At 53.7% G+C, this 15,982-nt stretch overlaps 6 protein-coding genes across 6 annotated transcripts; 1 reads left to right on the top strand and 5 right to left on the bottom strand.

Annotated features, from left to right (window-relative positions):
- Positions 1-21: 21 nt before the first annotated feature.
- EV422DRAFT_507794 (uncharacterized protein) lies at positions 22-1,067 on the bottom strand (the record flags this gene model as incomplete). The annotated part of the gene is made up of 2 exons (XM_053068678.1): positions 22-613; positions 688-1,067. 2 exons carry the CDS (start codon positions 1,065-1,067, stop codon positions 22-24), a joined length of 972 nt encoding a protein of 323 aa, XP_052923907.1.
- A 933-nt stretch (positions 1,068-2,000) lies between these two features.
- EV422DRAFT_536160 (nucleophile aminohydrolase) lies at positions 2,001-3,226 on the bottom strand. Its single transcript, XM_053070812.1, has 4 exons — positions 2,892-3,226; positions 2,572-2,827; positions 2,347-2,502; positions 2,001-2,280 (listed from the first exon to the last, which is right to left on the bottom strand). Exons 1-4 carry the CDS (start codon positions 3,004-3,006, stop codon positions 2,067-2,069), a joined length of 741 nt encoding a protein of 246 aa, XP_052923906.1. The 5' UTR covers positions 3,007-3,226; the 3' UTR covers positions 2,001-2,066.
- A 783-nt stretch (positions 3,227-4,009) lies between these two features.
- Positions 4,010-7,093, bottom strand: EV422DRAFT_127988 (Afadin and alpha-actinin-binding-domain-containing protein). The gene is made up of 8 exons (XM_053064719.1): positions 6,752-7,093; positions 6,237-6,675; positions 5,792-6,157; positions 5,533-5,722; positions 5,359-5,452; positions 5,151-5,283; positions 5,004-5,083; positions 4,010-4,928 (listed from the first exon to the last, which is right to left on the bottom strand). The coding sequence occupies exons 1-8, from the start codon at positions 6,964-6,966 to the stop codon at positions 4,055-4,057; spliced, it is 2,391 nt and encodes a 796-aa protein (XP_052923905.1). The 5' UTR covers positions 6,967-7,093; the 3' UTR covers positions 4,010-4,054.
- A 1,927-nt stretch (positions 7,094-9,020) lies between these two features.
- EV422DRAFT_536141 (RNA polymerase III transcription factor IIIC subunit-domain-containing protein) lies at positions 9,021-11,937 on the bottom strand. Its single transcript, XM_053070811.1, has 11 exons — positions 11,671-11,937; positions 11,304-11,532; positions 11,167-11,244; positions 10,997-11,105; positions 10,877-10,928; positions 10,321-10,811; positions 10,112-10,244; positions 9,789-10,034; positions 9,673-9,721; positions 9,548-9,612; positions 9,021-9,477 (listed from the first exon to the last, which is right to left on the bottom strand). Exons 1-11 carry the CDS (start codon positions 11,812-11,814, stop codon positions 9,442-9,444), a joined length of 1,632 nt encoding a protein of 543 aa, XP_052923904.1. The 5' UTR covers positions 11,815-11,937; the 3' UTR covers positions 9,021-9,441.
- On the top strand, positions 11,938-13,379 carry EV422DRAFT_536138 (uncharacterized protein). Its single transcript, XM_053070810.1, has 3 exons — positions 11,938-12,448; positions 12,592-13,001; positions 13,063-13,379. Exons 1-3 carry the CDS (start codon positions 12,130-12,132, stop codon positions 13,186-13,188), a joined length of 855 nt encoding a protein of 284 aa, XP_052923903.1. The 5' UTR covers positions 11,938-12,129; the 3' UTR covers positions 13,189-13,379.
- A 71-nt stretch (positions 13,380-13,450) lies between these two features.
- Positions 13,451-15,637, bottom strand: EV422DRAFT_498433 (P-loop containing nucleoside triphosphate hydrolase protein; the record flags this gene model as incomplete). Its single annotated transcript, XM_053068019.1, has 2 exons — positions 13,451-15,326; positions 15,399-15,637. The coding sequence occupies 2 exons, from the start codon at positions 15,635-15,637 to the stop codon at positions 13,451-13,453; spliced, it is 2,115 nt and encodes a 704-aa protein (XP_052923902.1).
- Between the last annotated feature and the right edge of the window lie 345 nt (positions 15,638-15,982).

Genomic DNA, 15,982 nt, shown 5'->3' with positions numbered 1-15,982 from the left:
CGGCGTGCAAGCTCAAACGCTTTACTTCTTGTGCCGAATAACCTTCTCATCCACCACTCTCCCTTTACTATCCCTCACAACAACTACCGTAGCAAGTAAGACCTGCTCCTCCTTAACCATCAAATCCTTGAACTTCGTAAGCAGTCCACGCCTCTTCTTCCTCTTCTTGCGGCGATCATCCGCCAAGGGACCCATCAGCTCCGGCGCAGGCTCGTACACCATAAACCCGCCCAGATCCTCGCCGTCGTCTTCGTCTCCAAAAACGGTCACGTCGTCGTCGTCGTCGTAACTTTGCTGCTGTTGCTGTTGTTGCGGGGGTCGACCGCCGTTCTGAGCGGGGGGGCGGGCTGTCTGTCCGCCACCAGAAGCAGCACCACCGGACCCACCACTACGATAAAGAGCTAAAACCTTCTTGACCTCCTCCAGCCCGCGGTCGGCCACCTTTTGGTCGCCGCTAGCCCATTTGGCCATCATGTCGCCGCCCACGCCCCCGCCGCCTACGGCGATAGCGGCGCGCGCGGCGAGGACGATGGGGATGATTGTCCAGGTCCACTTGGGGCAGTCGCGGAGTCCTTTGAGCCATTTGTCGGCGGCCCAGGCTGCCATCACATCCCTGGTATATTCAAGATCGATTGGCAAAACATTCTTTCCCGGTTTCCAAGTACATGATTATAGCGACGAACTCACCAGAAGATATCCTCAGCACTGTCATAAATCCCCAAATGCGCCGCATTCCTCACCACCCCAAAAAACGCCTCAAACGCCGCCCCACCACCCTGCCCCTGCCCCAACCCTGCCGCCAGCGCCTTATGCACCGCAACCATATCCCGATGATACAGCCAATGCAGCAGCACATCGAACGTGTTCGGCGACGGCAGCGCGGTCTGCATGGTGGGCACCGGCTGCCCGGCGCCCGGGTTGAAGTTGGGCCGGTGCTGGTCGTACAGCGCTTTGAAGAAACCGCATTGCGTCGAGAGCTGTTTGGCGCGGGAGAGCGGGATTTGGTACGTGGAGACGGCTTGGTTTTGGGTTGTGGTGACGGTGAGGTAGCAGAAGAGTGGGTCCATTTGATGAATGTTGTGGGATTAGTGGTTTGATGCTGTGCTAAGGGAATAATGCTAGTTTTCGAGACGTCCTGTCACCTACATGTTGCGCCGCTGCCTTTTATGGGGCGAGGATAATATCACTCTACCCTCCCGGACGCTGTTGAGGTGGTGTCCACATTTTCCCAGTGAATGAGGACCAAGCCGTTCATAGGTGTTGTGAAGCGTCTTGGAATTCCTTCAACGGCGGTCTTTGCTGATGGTATGGTGGTCTCTATCTCCCACCATCAGCTAACCCACCCAGTCGCTCATTCGGAGCAACTCCCGCACCCGCAGTTGATGTTGTGCGTGTGTATGTGTGTAAAACGTTGCATGAAGAGTGGTGGTCGTTCTCACAATTTTGTGAAGATGCAGCACATTTCGGCTTTCCTGTTGGGAGTTGTTTTTTGGACGGGTTGGAGCGGCCTTCAACCTTCTTTCACGTAAAGGGCGTGGAAGGGAAGAAGTGAAAGGTCAACCGACTGTTGTTTTGCTGTTTAGATTTGACGCTTAAGCTTAAGCTGAACGCTTAAGCTAGGCGTCGAGCGTTCAAGGTAAAGGAAGGTGACGATATGGGTTTGGCGAAGGAGACCGAGGAAAAGAAACGAAGCTTGAGAATAGATGGGCATTACCGGCACAGTTTGTTCAGGACGGCACTTGACTAGCGGCCCGAAAGTACGGCGAAAGGTCTTTCCTTGCTTACTGACAACGCCAATTTCCGGCTTTGACAGCGCGATAGTTGTCAAAAGGGGATGACTTGCCAGACGCCAGATCGAAGAAAACCAGCTCAAGTATGGAGCACTCAGTCGGATGCCCAAAGGCTCTCTATCCACTGAAACCTTTTTCCATGCCCGCCGTTGGCCTGCTCCTCTGTGAGCATACGTGACACAATATCCTTCACACTCATCGCCGAAACGCTGAAGTCAAAATAGGTATATTCATCATGTTCGCGGCGCACTCCTATTGTACAAGCAATTCCAACTATCAGGCAATGTTTGCTAGGTAGTCTTTGATCTCCGTCGCCTCAAGCTTTTTGAAACGGCCGACTTTTGACCTGACTCCCTCGTGCGATACCTCCTCCACAATCTGAGCAACACCGATTTCTATAGTCGACTCGGTCATTTGCCCTTCGAATCCTTCCTTCAGGGTCAGAATCGCGGTGTGCACTGCGTCTTCAATCTCCATGCTCTCGTTATATCTGGACGAGAAGAAATGAATCCATGATTCCTGATGACGCTATGCATAAGACTTTCATTGATCGTACCTCTTCTCCAGGAAAGTTTTCGCGTTGACCATGTTCTTCCCTATTGCGCTCGCCTTCCATGCCCAGTACGAGCCAGATGGGTCAACTTGGTACAAGGAAGGACCCGTCTCATCAAATCCTGCAATCAACAGCGAGACACCGAATGGTCGAACACCTCTGAAAGCAAGCCAGAAAATGATCAGCGTCCAGCCATATCAGACTGTGGCCTGATACCTGACTACTAACCCGCTCTGTGTGAACTCCTGCATGACACTCGCAATCTCCTTCACCAGAATGGCTGTGGGAGGTTCCTCGTGGTAGACGCGTTTGTATTCCTGAGCGCTCTTACGAGCCTTATCCACCAGCACACGGGCGTCCGGTCCCATTCCAGAATACACCATGCCAATGTTGGGACATATGAAAGTCACTTTCTCGGTGGTGGCTTCATCGACAAGGATGGAGGGTGTCTTCTTCTCAGTCGCAATCACGATCCCGTTTTGGGCTGTGGGAGCGAAAGGTTAGTGCGGTGTTCAGAAGGCATCTGGGGAAGGATGAGGAGTTCTTACCTTTGATGCCAACACTTGTTACTCCCTGGGCAACGACAGCGAGGGCATGCTCAATTTGCACAAGCTTGCCGGACGGCGAGAAGGTCGTCAGGGAAAACGAATATCGGTCCGCCATCTTTCGCGGTTATGTCACAGGAAGGTTGGGAAAGCTGTTGGACTAGTACGGATAATAATTTGAGGAAGCGTTCAAGGGAAAGTAGCAGAAGATGACCGCACCTGCGGATGGTTGGCCTGCAAGCGAGTGTGGAAGTCTGCGTGAGGGTGTTCTAATACGTAGTGTCTGATCAGTCAGCGAGCGTGGGAACGACGAAAGGACGAAAGACAAGCCGTGCTTCCCTTCAGCGATAGACGCGTTTTGCTCGTTTTGGCCTTCTTCCTTATTGAGGAAAACGGCCATGTGTTGCAATAGCCACCTTTCGTTAATTTCGTTTATTTCGGTGCAGAGTTGAGCCTTCCAGCACAGCGATACCACAACTAGGAGAGCTCGGGTCAGACGGGGACGATATTTGTGTAGCATCGGGGCTGGGGAATCAATCCGGAGAAAGCGCCTCGCATTCTCAAACTTGCGGTTCTTCCGAAAAATGCCCATCCTCGGCGTCGGCATCGACATCATCCACCTACCACGCATGCATGCGCTCCTAACTCGCCAATCACCAGCCCGCCTCGCCCATCGAATCTTCACCAAGCGGGAACAAGAAGGGCTAGCTTCGTCCGAACTCCTTCTCTCGTCTCACGAGCGGGCTGTGAGTATAGACATACCCTTATGCAACACCCGCAGGTGGGAGAACCTGGAAACAGCAGAAAGGCGGCTTGTGGCGTACATCGGGGCACGGTGGGCAGCGAAAGAGGCGGCTTTCAAAGCGATGTTTCCAACGGCGTATCTGAAGTGGTCCGATGTGGACATTATCAAATCGGAAGGAGGTGGTGTGCATCCAGTTTGTTTCTGCTTTCAGTCGACTATTACGCTTTGGTATTCATATATGCAATCGAACAGGAGCGCCCAGCCTGATATTAAACCCATCAGTTGCTTTAAAAGCCAATGTATCATCGTCTCATGTTACAATGTCCCATGATGGAGACTACGCAATAGCACAAGTCATATTCGAGAGGACTTGAGTATGGCGGAGTGTCCAGGGTGTCCTTAACACATCCGTATGTGCGCCTCATTCGACGACAGAAGAAAGCGGCCTCGAGTTCGCGCCCGCAGGCGGTGTAGCCAACATCCGCCGCAACCGTCTCAGCGTCTCCGCCGGACTTGCAATATTGCGCCTCGCCGAATCCGGCGACATCGGCTTGCCGCTTCTGCCCATCACGGGTGTAATGGGCGATTTGGCGGCAGCGCCGTAACTCCCATCACCATTTGGCGTGGACGTTGCAATGAACCCTTTCCTCCCGGGTGTATCCGACCCCATCGGCATGGAACGGTGCGGGCCTGATGTCGGTGATGCATTCTCCTTCGCATCATTGTACGCGTCATCCTTCCCTTCACCAGGTCGGAAACTTCGCCCTTCGTCTTCATCCACGGTAATGCGCACCGTTCGGGCGTTAGAGGACGGTGTCGAATGTGCCGAGGATATCCCATTCGCATTACCACCACGACCGCCAGCATACGTTCCAGCCTGCTTCTTCAACGCCGAGCGAATCAGCGACTGCTGCTGGGGCGTAGTCCTCGTCGTCGACGGCTGGTTTCCTCCATTATCCTTACTCGAATGGCCCAACGGCGAATACCCATAGCGATCCTGGACCGGTGTATCAACGATATCGTCCACGCCTCCCGTTTGATGCCGTCTCCATGCGCGCATTTGGTTGGGGACACGGGGAGTCTGCGCGAACGTGTCGGACTCGATGAGGGCGTCGGAGGAGATGTCGGACGGCGCGTCCCGTGCGGGGTTTACCGTGCTGTAGGTGCGGCCGAATGGCGTGCCGGTGTCTGCTGGGGAGTGGGTGTAGTACTTTGAATTCATGGAAGAAAGGTTGTCGAGGGTGGAGGGCGTGTTCATAGGTTGGAGAGAGGAAGAGCGGGTACGGTCGTCTGGCCTGTAGACATCGAAGCGTAGCAGAATTAGTCGAACACGCTATAAACAATTTTTCAACGAACCATCGCAAACATACCCTGGCGTATCTGGCAATGTCTGCAATAAAGCCCGTGTCTCAATAGCGCGGCGTTCCTCCTGCACGGCAACCTTCTCACGCTGCGGAAGGGGCAGGTCAGCATATCATGATCGCAATCAATAAACTCTCTCTTTCCGAGGGCCCCACCTGCAAAGCAGCCCGTTCCATGCCCAACTTGATGGCAGCGTCCGTGAACCGCTTTCTCTCCGCATCCAACTGCTTGCGCGCCTCCTCGATTTCGTTGCGCTGTTCTTGTAGATCTACCATTGATGTGTCGTAGCTTTGCGTTCGGGAAAGGAAGATTTGAGTTATCATCGGCGTTTCTCACCAATGAATCCCGGAATGAAAAGCCTACCCAGCGCCACCAGCGTCGTCACCCTTATTGAACTGTCCATTCATCGAAATTTCCAGTAAGCGCCCTTGCTCCTCAATAACGGCTCTGTATTCCTCTGCACAACGATTTCCAATGTAAGCACAACACCATCAAAACCCTCGCCATGCTCCAGTGCGAAACCATTTATTTCCTCACCGATATTCTTCTCCAAAGCCTCCAACTTCCTCTTCATCTCATCACTCCCTTCCATCTTGTGGTCCATAACCTCCGCCATCCTCATCCACTCGTCCTTAAAGTCCAAAATAGCCATCTGGATCCGCTGCTGCACGGAGTTTTGTACAACGCTGAACGGGAGCTGGAAGTGGGCGCGGGCCATGGCCTCTTCCTACAAAAGGGTCGCATAGGCTTTAGCTCCCGTGACACCGACGTACGCAGGCCATCTCATCGAACCTACCTCATCGTGAACCTTCTCCCTCCTCGGACCCCCAACAACCGCCTCCGGCACATCCTCCGCCTCGCCAAACCGATCCTTCAACCCCGTATACGTCTCATACAACGTATCCCTCAAGCTCTGGTTCTCCTTCAACAGCTCCTGCTCGCGGTCCTCGTAGTTTCGCATAACGACGTCATACATGAGCTCGTCCTGCCGTTTGGCTGCGTCTTTTAAGTTGTTGATTTGCCCAGATGATGGGGACGAGGAGGGGGTGGGTTTGGAGAGCGGGTTCAAAAGCGTGATGCTGACTTTGGACTTTTCGGTGACGGTGCGTTGGAGCCGTTCTTTGAGTCTTTGGAATTCGCGTTCTTTTTTGCGGAGGTCGTGCTGGAAATCGGAAGACATCAATCAGCATTTGCGGATGAAGCCCACACTTTACGCACACGCAAAGCCCACTCCCACATACATTGTACTGCGTCTTAGCATACTGAAAGTTTCCCTTCGTAGTCTTCAATTCCTCCCTCGTAGTCGCATGCTTCTCACTCTCCCTCTTCGCCGCCTCCCTAGTCTTCTCCACCCCATTCGCCAACTCCTTCACCTCCCTCCTCAACGCCTCCCCCTGCGCCCTCAACCGCGCTACCAAAGCGTTCAAATCATCATTATCCGCTATTGCCCTTCGCAACCGATGCTGCAGGTCCTCGCGGTACGCGACGTCCTTTTGGCGTTGTTGGAGGAGCGTGCAGATGCAGTTGAGGATGGAGGAGGCTTCGGTTGGGTCGGAGGTTAGATGGGTGAAGCTGAGTGTGAGAGGAAACCCGGCGGAGGAGAGCTCATGGTTGACGTAATCGATTGTGCGTTGGAGGGGGTTCGGGGGCTGAGGTTCGGGCGAGGGATCATCTTGGTTGCTGTAGGGGGAGGCTTTTTCAGTGTGCATTCCGTAGTCATCTTGGGATAGGACCTCCCACCACTTTTCCAACTTACGGATCCTTGTCATTGGCACCCTGCCACCCATGCTGGTCATCCAGAGAATAGTCGCTGTCCGTTGGCGGCATCTTAGAGCTTGCTTCTGTTGTGTCGCCGACGAGATGACGCCGTGGCGAGACGAACGGCAATAGCCTCCTGGCGGGTGCAGGAGAATAGGACTCGGAAACACGAACGCGTTGGCTTGTCCGAAAGTGTCCGAAATGTGACCGCATTCCCGCAGACCTCGATACACTGGGTTGCCTCGATGGACTGGGTTGCCTCGATACATGTAGCCGCCATAGGCGGGGCGATTGCTATGGCTGCAAAGCCCCTGCAATGCCGTTATCCTTACTAGATTCAGTCGGTACCCAGTGGGCATTGCGCGTTGTCTGGAAGTCAGTGGGCATCGCCTGGCTTAGGGGCAACGCAGCTTGCATCTCAAGCCGGTCGTAGACAACTCCATCTGACACGTGCGTACCATCACGATCATGTTCCAATTCGATCTCCGATTCAACCACGTCCCGCACCAATCGCCTCACTGCAATTCCCTCACCTGCGGGTCAGATGCCGCCTTCGCTACTGCCAACCCTTCGTTCGTCCGCAGCTCCCTGCGTTCCTCTCGTGGACCATCCCTGCTGAAACGCCAGCCGTCGGGTTCCTCGATTGCCAACACACCAACACACCCCTCCATGAATAGCACCACCTTCAGACCCCCACCTCGCAACGACACATACGGTGTTGTCGCGCAGGCGTACTTCATGTTTGCTGCTAGTCGTAACTCGCGTAACGACAACGGCAGCATCTTCCCCATTTCCCCTAACCCCTCCGATTAGCTCAACTATCAGCTCGACCGTGTGCTGCACGGACACTTTAAATACAATCTCTTGGAAGGTACAGTACTTTTCTGCTCTTAAGGACGCCCACAATGCCACTGGACACCACTTCGGTTACCTCTACATGTATGAACTCGTCAAGGCCCGCCTCTCGCAAATGATGACGACGCTGGCCCAACCTACCTCCCCTGCCACATGACCTCCTAGTCCTCCGCACCCTCACACTATCTGCGTTTTGGGGCCTTGCTCGCCTACGAGAGATCTTTCGTGATACGCGAAGCGCGATGGGATCATGAAGCGACGTCACCAAACTGGATGTGGATGGCGGAACCGGTTACTGGATACAGATCCCAAAGCCCAAGACCATAACAGACTCGCATCAACACCTGGTCCTGGCACCTAGAACAGACATACGCATCTGTCCGGCGAGAGCTCTCGACGCTCTGCTCTACATCATTTTCAGCCCTCTCGGAAGGGCCCATTATCGTCCAAGTTTCCTCTGACGTTACACCGCACACCGTGGACTGGGTCCTCAAGGGTGCCCTCCACAGATCCCTAGCCCTCCTTGCCTACCAAAATCACTGGCCCATGCGTACACCTGCCCCGACCCACGACTCGCTTCCGTTTCCCCCACCTCAGGAGCGTCCCGAATTGACCCCGTAGACGCTTTCCTCACCACGGGACTCTGAAATGCAAACGCGCTAGGGCAACATACACCCCGGCAAGGGAACGACAATGACCGCGACAGTTCGCCGGCCTCTAGCGCACCCACTTCCTCGGAAGCTAGCTATCATATACCCGCACGTTACCAAGACCTTTCTTTTCATTTTTTGGTTTTCTCTTCCTTCTCCTTCCCCCTCCCCCCCTCCCCCCCTCACTCCCTGACTGGGTTGTTGGTAGATAGATGATGTCCATACCAAGTCCAGGGAAATTGTCTGTGAAATGGTCTTTGAAATGGTGGAGGCAGTAAGAACAGAAGGGAAGGGCACAGAGGCAGGTGAAGAAGAGTCACTGTCAGTCAGATGCGGCACGCGTCGCGGCCGCTGGTCATATGAGCCCTGCGCGTTTCCCCCGTACGGGACACCATGCGACGAGCGCTAGAGCTCTGTCTGCTTTGCAGCCATAGAACACTCGTCACAGCGACACTCGCCCGGGAGGGCTTCATTTGCAGTCTATGGCATCTGGTTTTATCGTCTATAAAGGCCTGACGTTCGCGTTGGTGCTAGGCAGCTGCGTAAGGTTCTATTATGGTAGTCCCAATCCCCTTCCTGCGAGAGCACTCTGGGCACTGCGAAGGTGCATATTGCCGTGAGGTGGGCTTCAACTCATAGAAATCGTTCTCATAGTAGGTAGCAATGCGTTCCAAAGACTCATGAAGGCTGATATGGTGAGCTTCTCTCCGCTTCAACGGTGCGAACTCGTCAGGACTTGACTTATGCTGGTGTTCGATACCAGTCAATACCAGACCTCCTGGCAAACCCCAAAACAGGACCCCAAAGGCAAAGAAGCAGGAGGCTGAAACGAAAGCAGAGCCAAGTCTACTTCGTCGCTGAGATGAAGGGATAATGAAGTTCTTTGTGTGAAGGCTCAAGCGTGAGAGCTTAGAAGACATCCGTCTCCGAGGAAGGACATGAACGGAAACACTAACTGAAGTGGAAGGTCCCACTTCCAATGTTGCATCTTTTCTCCACGAAGCGGTATCAAAATGCAGATGCGACATTTGATATCCGAGCTATCCTACGGAATCTACTCAATGAAAGTGCTACACTATATATATTTGGACACTGGAAAGGGACATCAGCCGAGGGCATCATTCCGCCGAAAACCTGACGAGGTGAAGAATGGTGGATGAAACGGCCCTTCCAAGGCAAATCATTATATGTCTTCATCCTCATCATCATCACCAAAAGCCTGAAGGTAAAAGACAACAATGGATCAGTCTTCCACGGCGTCCTCGAGCTAGCACGAAACCGTATCTCACATCATAGTAATCAAAATCGGCATCATCTTCATGTTGGTCAGTTTCATCCTGATCCTCTTCCACTGCTTGAGAAAATCATATTAGTGTCTCATCCAGGACGGTTTGTGAGGCACGCAGGGACACACCATTCTCGCCCATCTGTGCCGCTTGCAGCGATTTCATGAGCTCGCCCACCTGTTTGGATATGGCCATTGAGTCAATACACATCTCCATCTCTATTGCCCTGACACCTCACCCATACCTTGCTCTTAACCTTATCCTGCGTCTCCTCACTCAACCCCGCACCCGCATCAGCCATCATCTCGACTTCCATCACGTTCGGTGTGGTACGTTCGTCGTCGGACGGGATATCAGGCTCGCTGTCCCCTTCGTTATCGTCCCAATGGAACTCGAACGACGGGATCTTGCCGAGTGCGACTTTCATCTTTCGTTTCATGAGGTCGCGGATTAGGTCGATGTGGCCTTTGCGGAACCAGCCGTCGCGGTCCTGCATGTCGTGGTTTGGGATGAGGTTGAGACGGTGTGGGTAGAGTGGGAGAAGACAAGTAGGGTAGTTTGACTTACGTGGCATCTGCTTCGAAGGCGTCGGGTCGTGTTTATGAGAGGTATGATGTCCGGATCCGTGATATCGTTTAGGGTGAAGGTTCCCGTGTCACGGGTGCGTATGCCGTCGAAGATATGTGTATCGGGTGCGGGACTACATGGCGAAGTCCACAGTCATCTAGTGCATTTGTTCACATTGCTTCTTCAGGTAAGTGAGCCAAACTACTTACGGATCGTCCTCAGCCCGATCGGCCGCCAGGTCCTGGGCAGTTGGCCCCAACGTACGCTTCACCACTAAATGGCTCGGTTCCATCACACCAATCAATCGTTTGGCTCTCAAACTCGAAGCAGCTTTTGTCGGCTTCATGAACCGCAAGTCAATGATTTGACTGAATCTCGCTTCTTTATCATTCCACGGGTCGTATCCATATCTCAGCCACGTATCTCTCCAGGGCCCTGCCATGTATGAGTAAGCATAAAGGGGTAGGAGTTTCTTGATCAGAGGGCGATATCTAGCCGGGAGGTTGTTGGTGATAGCAAGCCGCGTCCAGCAAGGTCGCTGCTCGAAGAGTTGCTGCATGAGGGTGAGCGCTTCGGCGGGGATCCCAGCCAGCGATGCGGTTTTTGGTGGTTTGGTGGGAACTATACGTTTGCTAGCATCCGCGAAGACAGCGGTGAATTTGACGCTTTCGTAACGGTTTAGGAGTTTCATTTGAGGGGACTGAGTGGGCAACAGGGTTAGCTAAATGTCTCAGGATATGACATGCGGAGTTGCGCGTTGCTCGCCTGGCCTTCCTTGCGAACCAGAACCTTCACCACCGCGATGTTCTGTCGGTATCTACACATTCGACGTTAAGACTATATGCGCACCACGACGAATGTTTGCGAGTTGATGATCCAACGTACCCATAGTCAAACGGCCATTCTATCCGTGAGAACGCGGGCGGAGGCATATTCCTCAAGTTTTCCTGTGGCCCTCTATCCCTCGCTGGGACGAATTTCTCGATTCCCTCGACTACAGGGAACCATGTCAGGCGCGCGCTTCTCCAATCGCTAGCCGTAAAACTAGCTCTTACTGTCCAGAACTTGCATATCCCGTCTCAGCTTGACAAGCGGGTCGTGCGGATCAGGTGTCCATTGATAATCAGCGATGGCTGAGCCAAAACAAAATTAGACCTCTGATGTGCCCGTTACATCCCATTTTCTCCCTCACCTCGGAAGCGACACGTCTTTGTAATAGTCCCCATAAATCTCGTCGTAATTTGGGACGGATCCACCGGCTCCTGCGCTCCAGCAGCACTTCCCGTCCTTTTGCGTTTCCGTCGGATTGTGACTCCCAGCAAGATATTTGACGTTTGAATAATTTCTCCGTTTATGGGATGTGAGAATGGATCTTCTGGCCGGTACCGAAGCTCCACCACGTTAAGGTCGTTGGCGAAAGCCTGCAAGCGCGGAGCGAATATTGTAAGCACTTGAAGATCATCTTCCCGGTGCCACTCTGTAGGTGGCTGAACCCACCTTTTCCGGGACGAATCTCCACCGGACAATAATTGGCTCTGCTATAGCACGCATCCGCCCACCTTTTCTATTGCTTCGGACCCGCCGAGCGTCTTGAGCACGTTGTCAAAGTTCTTCACATATCCGGGGTATTCGACGGCATGGAACTTCCAGCTGGGGAGGGTTTGAGATGGCGCCCGTTCATAGTCACTCCCATCTGTAGCCATCCTTGGTCAACCTCTCCTTGCTTCGACTATACGAGACCGCCTGAGTGTAAGGTTCTCTTTGCGCTCTGTGCAAATCTTGGTTGAAGTTCAAGTCCGCTTTGGGGGAAGGAAGACGCTGGGAGACTCCAGAGAGAGACCTGGGGAGAGACGCGAGCAAGAGTTCCCACAGGTTCCCACCCAGTTCCCACCAACTTCCAAGAACCCTTCTCCGCTTCCATCGGTCCCATTGGCACATGCACTTCTCGGTGCAACGACGACTCAACTATAGCACCCATCTTCTACGACCACCGCCGTCAAGCCAGACAGCCGCTCATAATGGAAACCTTCTCAGGCCTGATAAGCTACGCGCAGGACAACGTCCTCGAGCCGCTCGTCGGCGCCAAATGCGCCGACAGGATCGCCCATTTCGACCTGTCGTCGGTAGATTGCCTGAAGCTGTTCGTCAGTAAGGTGCTCGGCCTAGGCATTATGGCTGGTGGGACTATTGTGAAAGTGCCGCAGATATTAAAGATTACGGGGAGCCGGAGCACGCAGGGGCTCAGTTTTGCGAGTTATCTGCTTGAGACTGCTGCTTATACCATCTCGCTGGCTTACAACTGGAGGAATGGATATCCGTTTGGGACTTATGGAGAAAGTAAGTTCAAGGGCACGGTCGCTCGTTGAAGGAAGGGAGGCCCCTGAGCTGGTGGGGAGGGTTTTCCCGTGGGGATGATCTTCTCACCTCGATGTTCCAACATATGATCCAGCCTAACTGCCACCTCTTCCCCAACCATCCAGTGGCCTTCATAAACATCCAAAACCTCGTAATTCTCGGCCTCATCCTCGTCTACTCCCGCAACCTCTTCGGCCTCCTAGCCTTCCTCTCCCTTTACTCCCTCAGCACGCTCGCCCTCTTCGAAGAATCCCTCATCAACCCCACCCAACTCCAACAGCTCTTCGCCTCAATGGTCGCCATCTCCGCAGCCTCGAAGCTGCCGCAGATCTGGAACAACTGGCGCGCGAAATCGACGGGACAGTTGTCGGCTATTACGACGTTTTTGACGTTTGCGGGGTCCGCTGCGAGGGTGTTTACGACCCTGCAGGAGGTGGATGATGTCAATGTGCTCGTGTCGACTTTGGTGGCGACCGGGCTGAATGCCTGGTTGGCGGTGCAGATGTTGGTTTACTGGAGGAGTGGGCCGAGCTCGGTAGGTGTTCCGTTGTTCTCTGTCCTCCTCACGGAAGAGAGAGCTCTTACTACCATTGAAGAGAAACCTAAACGTGCGCGACATCTCCCATTCTCCTTCCCACCACAGTCACTCCCCGGGTACAAACGTGCCGACAAGAAGAAGTCGAAAAAGGCGTTGTGAGAAACGCGATGCATTCATCGACTGATCCGGACGGAACTTCGCAAGTTCTTATGTTCAGACCCTTGAAAGGCGTAGTAGGCAGAGGTTGCTGGTCAATATACTCAGACTAGCTTTCCACGTGCAGTACGTAAAGAGATGACTTGATGATAATATGTATCTGACATGTAACATAGATCGACCAGGGGTATGCACAATAAGAACAGATGTGAAAACAGACAGATCTACAGAAAAGATGCATGATGAAATCTCTCACTCCTCCAAAACACCATGGTAAACCCGTCCATCCACTACCGCTTCCCCCTCAACTCCCTCAACTTCTCCATAACAACCTCCAACGTTGCTCGTTTCTCCTGCACCTCCAAATGCCTGCTCACAACCGGGTTCTGCCGCGCAAACTCCCTAATCTCGCGTCTACTCAGGTCATAATACAGCTTGTTATCAATCTCTCTCGGGATTTGGAAGAAGAACTCGTTGAGCAGCTCGACCCAGATGAACATCACGGCTGTGTAGGTGAGTTTCTCGGCGACGACAGAGAGGAAGACTTCGGGGCAGCAGGGTTTGTTGTCGGGGGAGGCGCATTGGCGGGATTTTACCGCCGAGGTGCGTTGTTGGAGGAGAGAGATGCGGAATTGGTGGACGAGGGCTTCGCGGGCTTTGGTGAGGAGAGGAGAGGGGAAGGGGTGGGCGTCGGGGAGGTCGGGGGTGGGTTCGGGGGTGGCTTTTGAGTCGGCGGGTGCGGAAACTGGCGGTGGTGGTTGTGATTGGCGTCTCACTGCATCCTCCCGATCCGTTTTCTGCACATACTTCATCGCATTCCTCAGCTTCCGTTGCCCGACGGCCTTCTTGATAGCCTCCAACTGCTCCTTGGCATGCACAACCTCCCTCTCCAGCATCTCGACGGCGCGTTTCTGGCCCTCCGCCCATTCCGCAGGCGTACATTCCACCTCAAACTTGTACGGTTTAATGGTGTTTTCGACCTGATCGACCGCGGTGTGGAATTTGGCTTTCAGCAGCTCCGTGCTGAAATTTATCACTTTCGCGCGGCCGTCGGGGTGATGCACCCACGGCTCCGTCGATGTCAGCCGCTCCATGTTGCGCGTCAGCACGTCGGCGACCAGTTGGACGGATGCCCTCCCCACCCCGCTTTTCGTCAACGCGCCCGAAATGACGTCCAGGCGGGCCTGCCAGAACGGATCCGTGAGGCAAACTTTCGGTAAGTTCGCGATACGGTCGTCGCTCCAGTACATGTCGCCGCAGATGGCGAGCACCTTCTGTTCGAGCATCATGCGGACTTCTTCCCTCACTTGCGGTTTACCGAACTGGCCCGCAAACTCTTTGAACTTTTGTTTGAGGAGGTCGATGGATTCGGCGACGTAGCTCTCGGCGCTGATTCGCCGGTCGTTGTAGTGAACTTTGAATTGGTAGCGCGCTTCGTCGAGTTCGTGTTGCACGGCGTCCGAGATCGTGGTCAGCGATTTGGCCATGTGGTCTTCCAAAACCTGCATGAGGCGCCTGCGGAGTGTTCCTGTCCCCACCATGACCTTGTTCGACCGATAGGCAGGGTTCGAGCCAAAGAACGAGTCCTCTGACCGAATAAGGGCTCGGGTATCCACGTCATTGCCCGACTTTTTACAGACAACGCCGATGTACCCCAGTTGGAGTGGGTAGTCCCGGTTGGTGAGAATGCCCACACCCGTGTTCTCGTCGACCAGATCCATCTTTGTGACGACGCCGATCGTCCGCTTGCCGGTTGGATCCACTTTCCGGCTCGCTCGGAGTGCTTCCGAGTTTGCCAGATCCACATCGGCGGAGCATACCGCCAGGATGATATTTGGTTCCCTGATGTACTTTTCGCAGAGCTCTGCGATCTTTTCCTTCAGTATCGCAGGTTGGTTGCGGTTATGGATCTGGATGTAACCCGGGAGATCCACCAGTGTCAAATCTGGGACGTTGGGCGAAAACACTTTGAGCTCGATCGGGTTGTCCGACACGCATTCCGCGTCCGAGACCGCCAAGTTCAAGTCGGTCAACGTCTTTTGAACGTCTTTGAAGTCCGGCACTTTCCCTAGACCCAACTGTGGGAACTCTGCATATTCTTCCTTGCTGTCCGGTGTGTGGATGAGGGTCAGCTCGATTGGGCGCCGCGTGACCATATTCGATCCTCTGTTCAAATTGGGAAACGGACTTGTTAGCATATGCATCTGAAAGTGTGCGTGGCTTGTGCCGCTTCCTTACTTTGGCAGGAACTCATGGCCAACAATAGCCTCCAAGACAGAACTTTTCCCAGAGCTTTGTGAACCGACAACAACGATACTCGGAAGCGTCATCTTCGCATTATTGTCGACCGTCTTCAACAGATTGCGAATTTCGATAAGCTTCTTTGTCAAAACCATGAGGTCTTCATCTGGTGGGGGTAATGATGGCCCCTTCACTTTCGTAGGCACGGCCTTATGCTGAACGACCTCTTCCACCATTGGCGGCTGCACGAAAGCTGCACTATCTAATGCAGCGGTTGTAAGCGCGTCGAACTTTTCTGCGGCCTTGTCCAAGCCCGGTAAAGAGGAATGTGCACTGATGTCGGGGAGTTTGAACTTGGAGAAATCGATGTCGAGGTCGGGGAACTTGAAATCGCCGAAGCTGAATTCTGGCATTTCCATTTTGCCCAGGTCAATATCATTTAGAAACTCGTTGGCTTTGCCGAAGGCATCCTTCATCCAATCTGGCACGTATTCGCGATGGAACTCTGTGCAAAACAGGTTAGAAACCGTTACGGCCACGTTACGGCCAACCAGACTGCAGCTAGAGGATACCAACCATTG

The sequence above is a fragment of the Fimicolochytrium jonesii genome (genome assembly GCF_025526975.1).
Source record: "Fimicolochytrium jonesii strain JEL569 chromosome Unknown EV422scaffold_19, whole genome shotgun sequence".
Taxonomy (NCBI): Eukaryota; Fungi; Chytridiomycota; class Chytridiomycetes; order Spizellomycetales; family Powellomycetaceae; genus Fimicolochytrium; species Fimicolochytrium jonesii.
This window is presented reverse-complemented; position numbering and strand designations above follow the sequence as displayed.

Coding starts and splice junctions, on each gene's coding strand:
- EV422DRAFT_127988 (XM_053064719.1), bottom strand. CDS start 6,966: ATGCGGTCACATTTCGGACACTTTCGGACAAGCCAACGCGTTCGTGTT. Junction 6,158..6,236: donor ATGCTAAGACGCAGTACAAT/GTATGTGGGAGT, acceptor TCCGATTTCCAG/CACGACCTCCGCAAAAAAGA. Junction 5,284..5,358: donor GACGACGCTGGTGGCGCTGG/GTAGGCTTTTCA, acceptor CCGAACGCAAAG/CTACGACACATCAATGGTAG.
- EV422DRAFT_536141 (XM_053070811.1), bottom strand. CDS start 11,814: ATGGCTACAGATGGGAGTGACTATGAACGGGCGCCATCTCAAACCCTC. Junction 11,106..11,166: donor GGATATGCAAGTTCTGGACA/GTAAGAGCTAGT, acceptor GGTTCCCTGTAG/TCGAGGGAATCGAGAAATTC. Junction 10,245..10,320: donor GATCGGGCTGAGGACGATCC/GTAAGTAGTTTG, acceptor TTCGCCATGTAG/TCCCGCACCCGATACACATA.
- EV422DRAFT_536138 (XM_053070810.1), top strand. CDS start 12,130: ATGGAAACCTTCTCAGGCCTGATAAGCTACGCGCAGGACAACGTCCTC. Junction 12,449..12,591: donor GTTTGGGACTTATGGAGAAA/GTAAGTTCAAGG, acceptor CCAACCATCCAG/TGGCCTTCATAAACATCCAA. Junction 13,002..13,062: donor GGAGGAGTGGGCCGAGCTCG/GTAGGTGTTCCG, acceptor CTACCATTGAAG/AGAAACCTAAACGTGCGCGA.
- EV422DRAFT_536160 (XM_053070812.1), bottom strand. CDS start 3,006: ATGGCGGACCGATATTCGTTTTCCCTGACGACCTTCTCGCCGTCCGGC. Junction 2,828..2,891: donor AACAAGTGTTGGCATCAAAG/GTAAGAACTCCT, acceptor TCGCTCCCACAG/CCCAAAACGGGATCGTGATT. Junction 2,281..2,346: donor AAAACTTTCCTGGAGAAGAG/GTACGATCAATG, acceptor CTTCTCGTCCAG/ATATAACGAGAGCATGGAGA.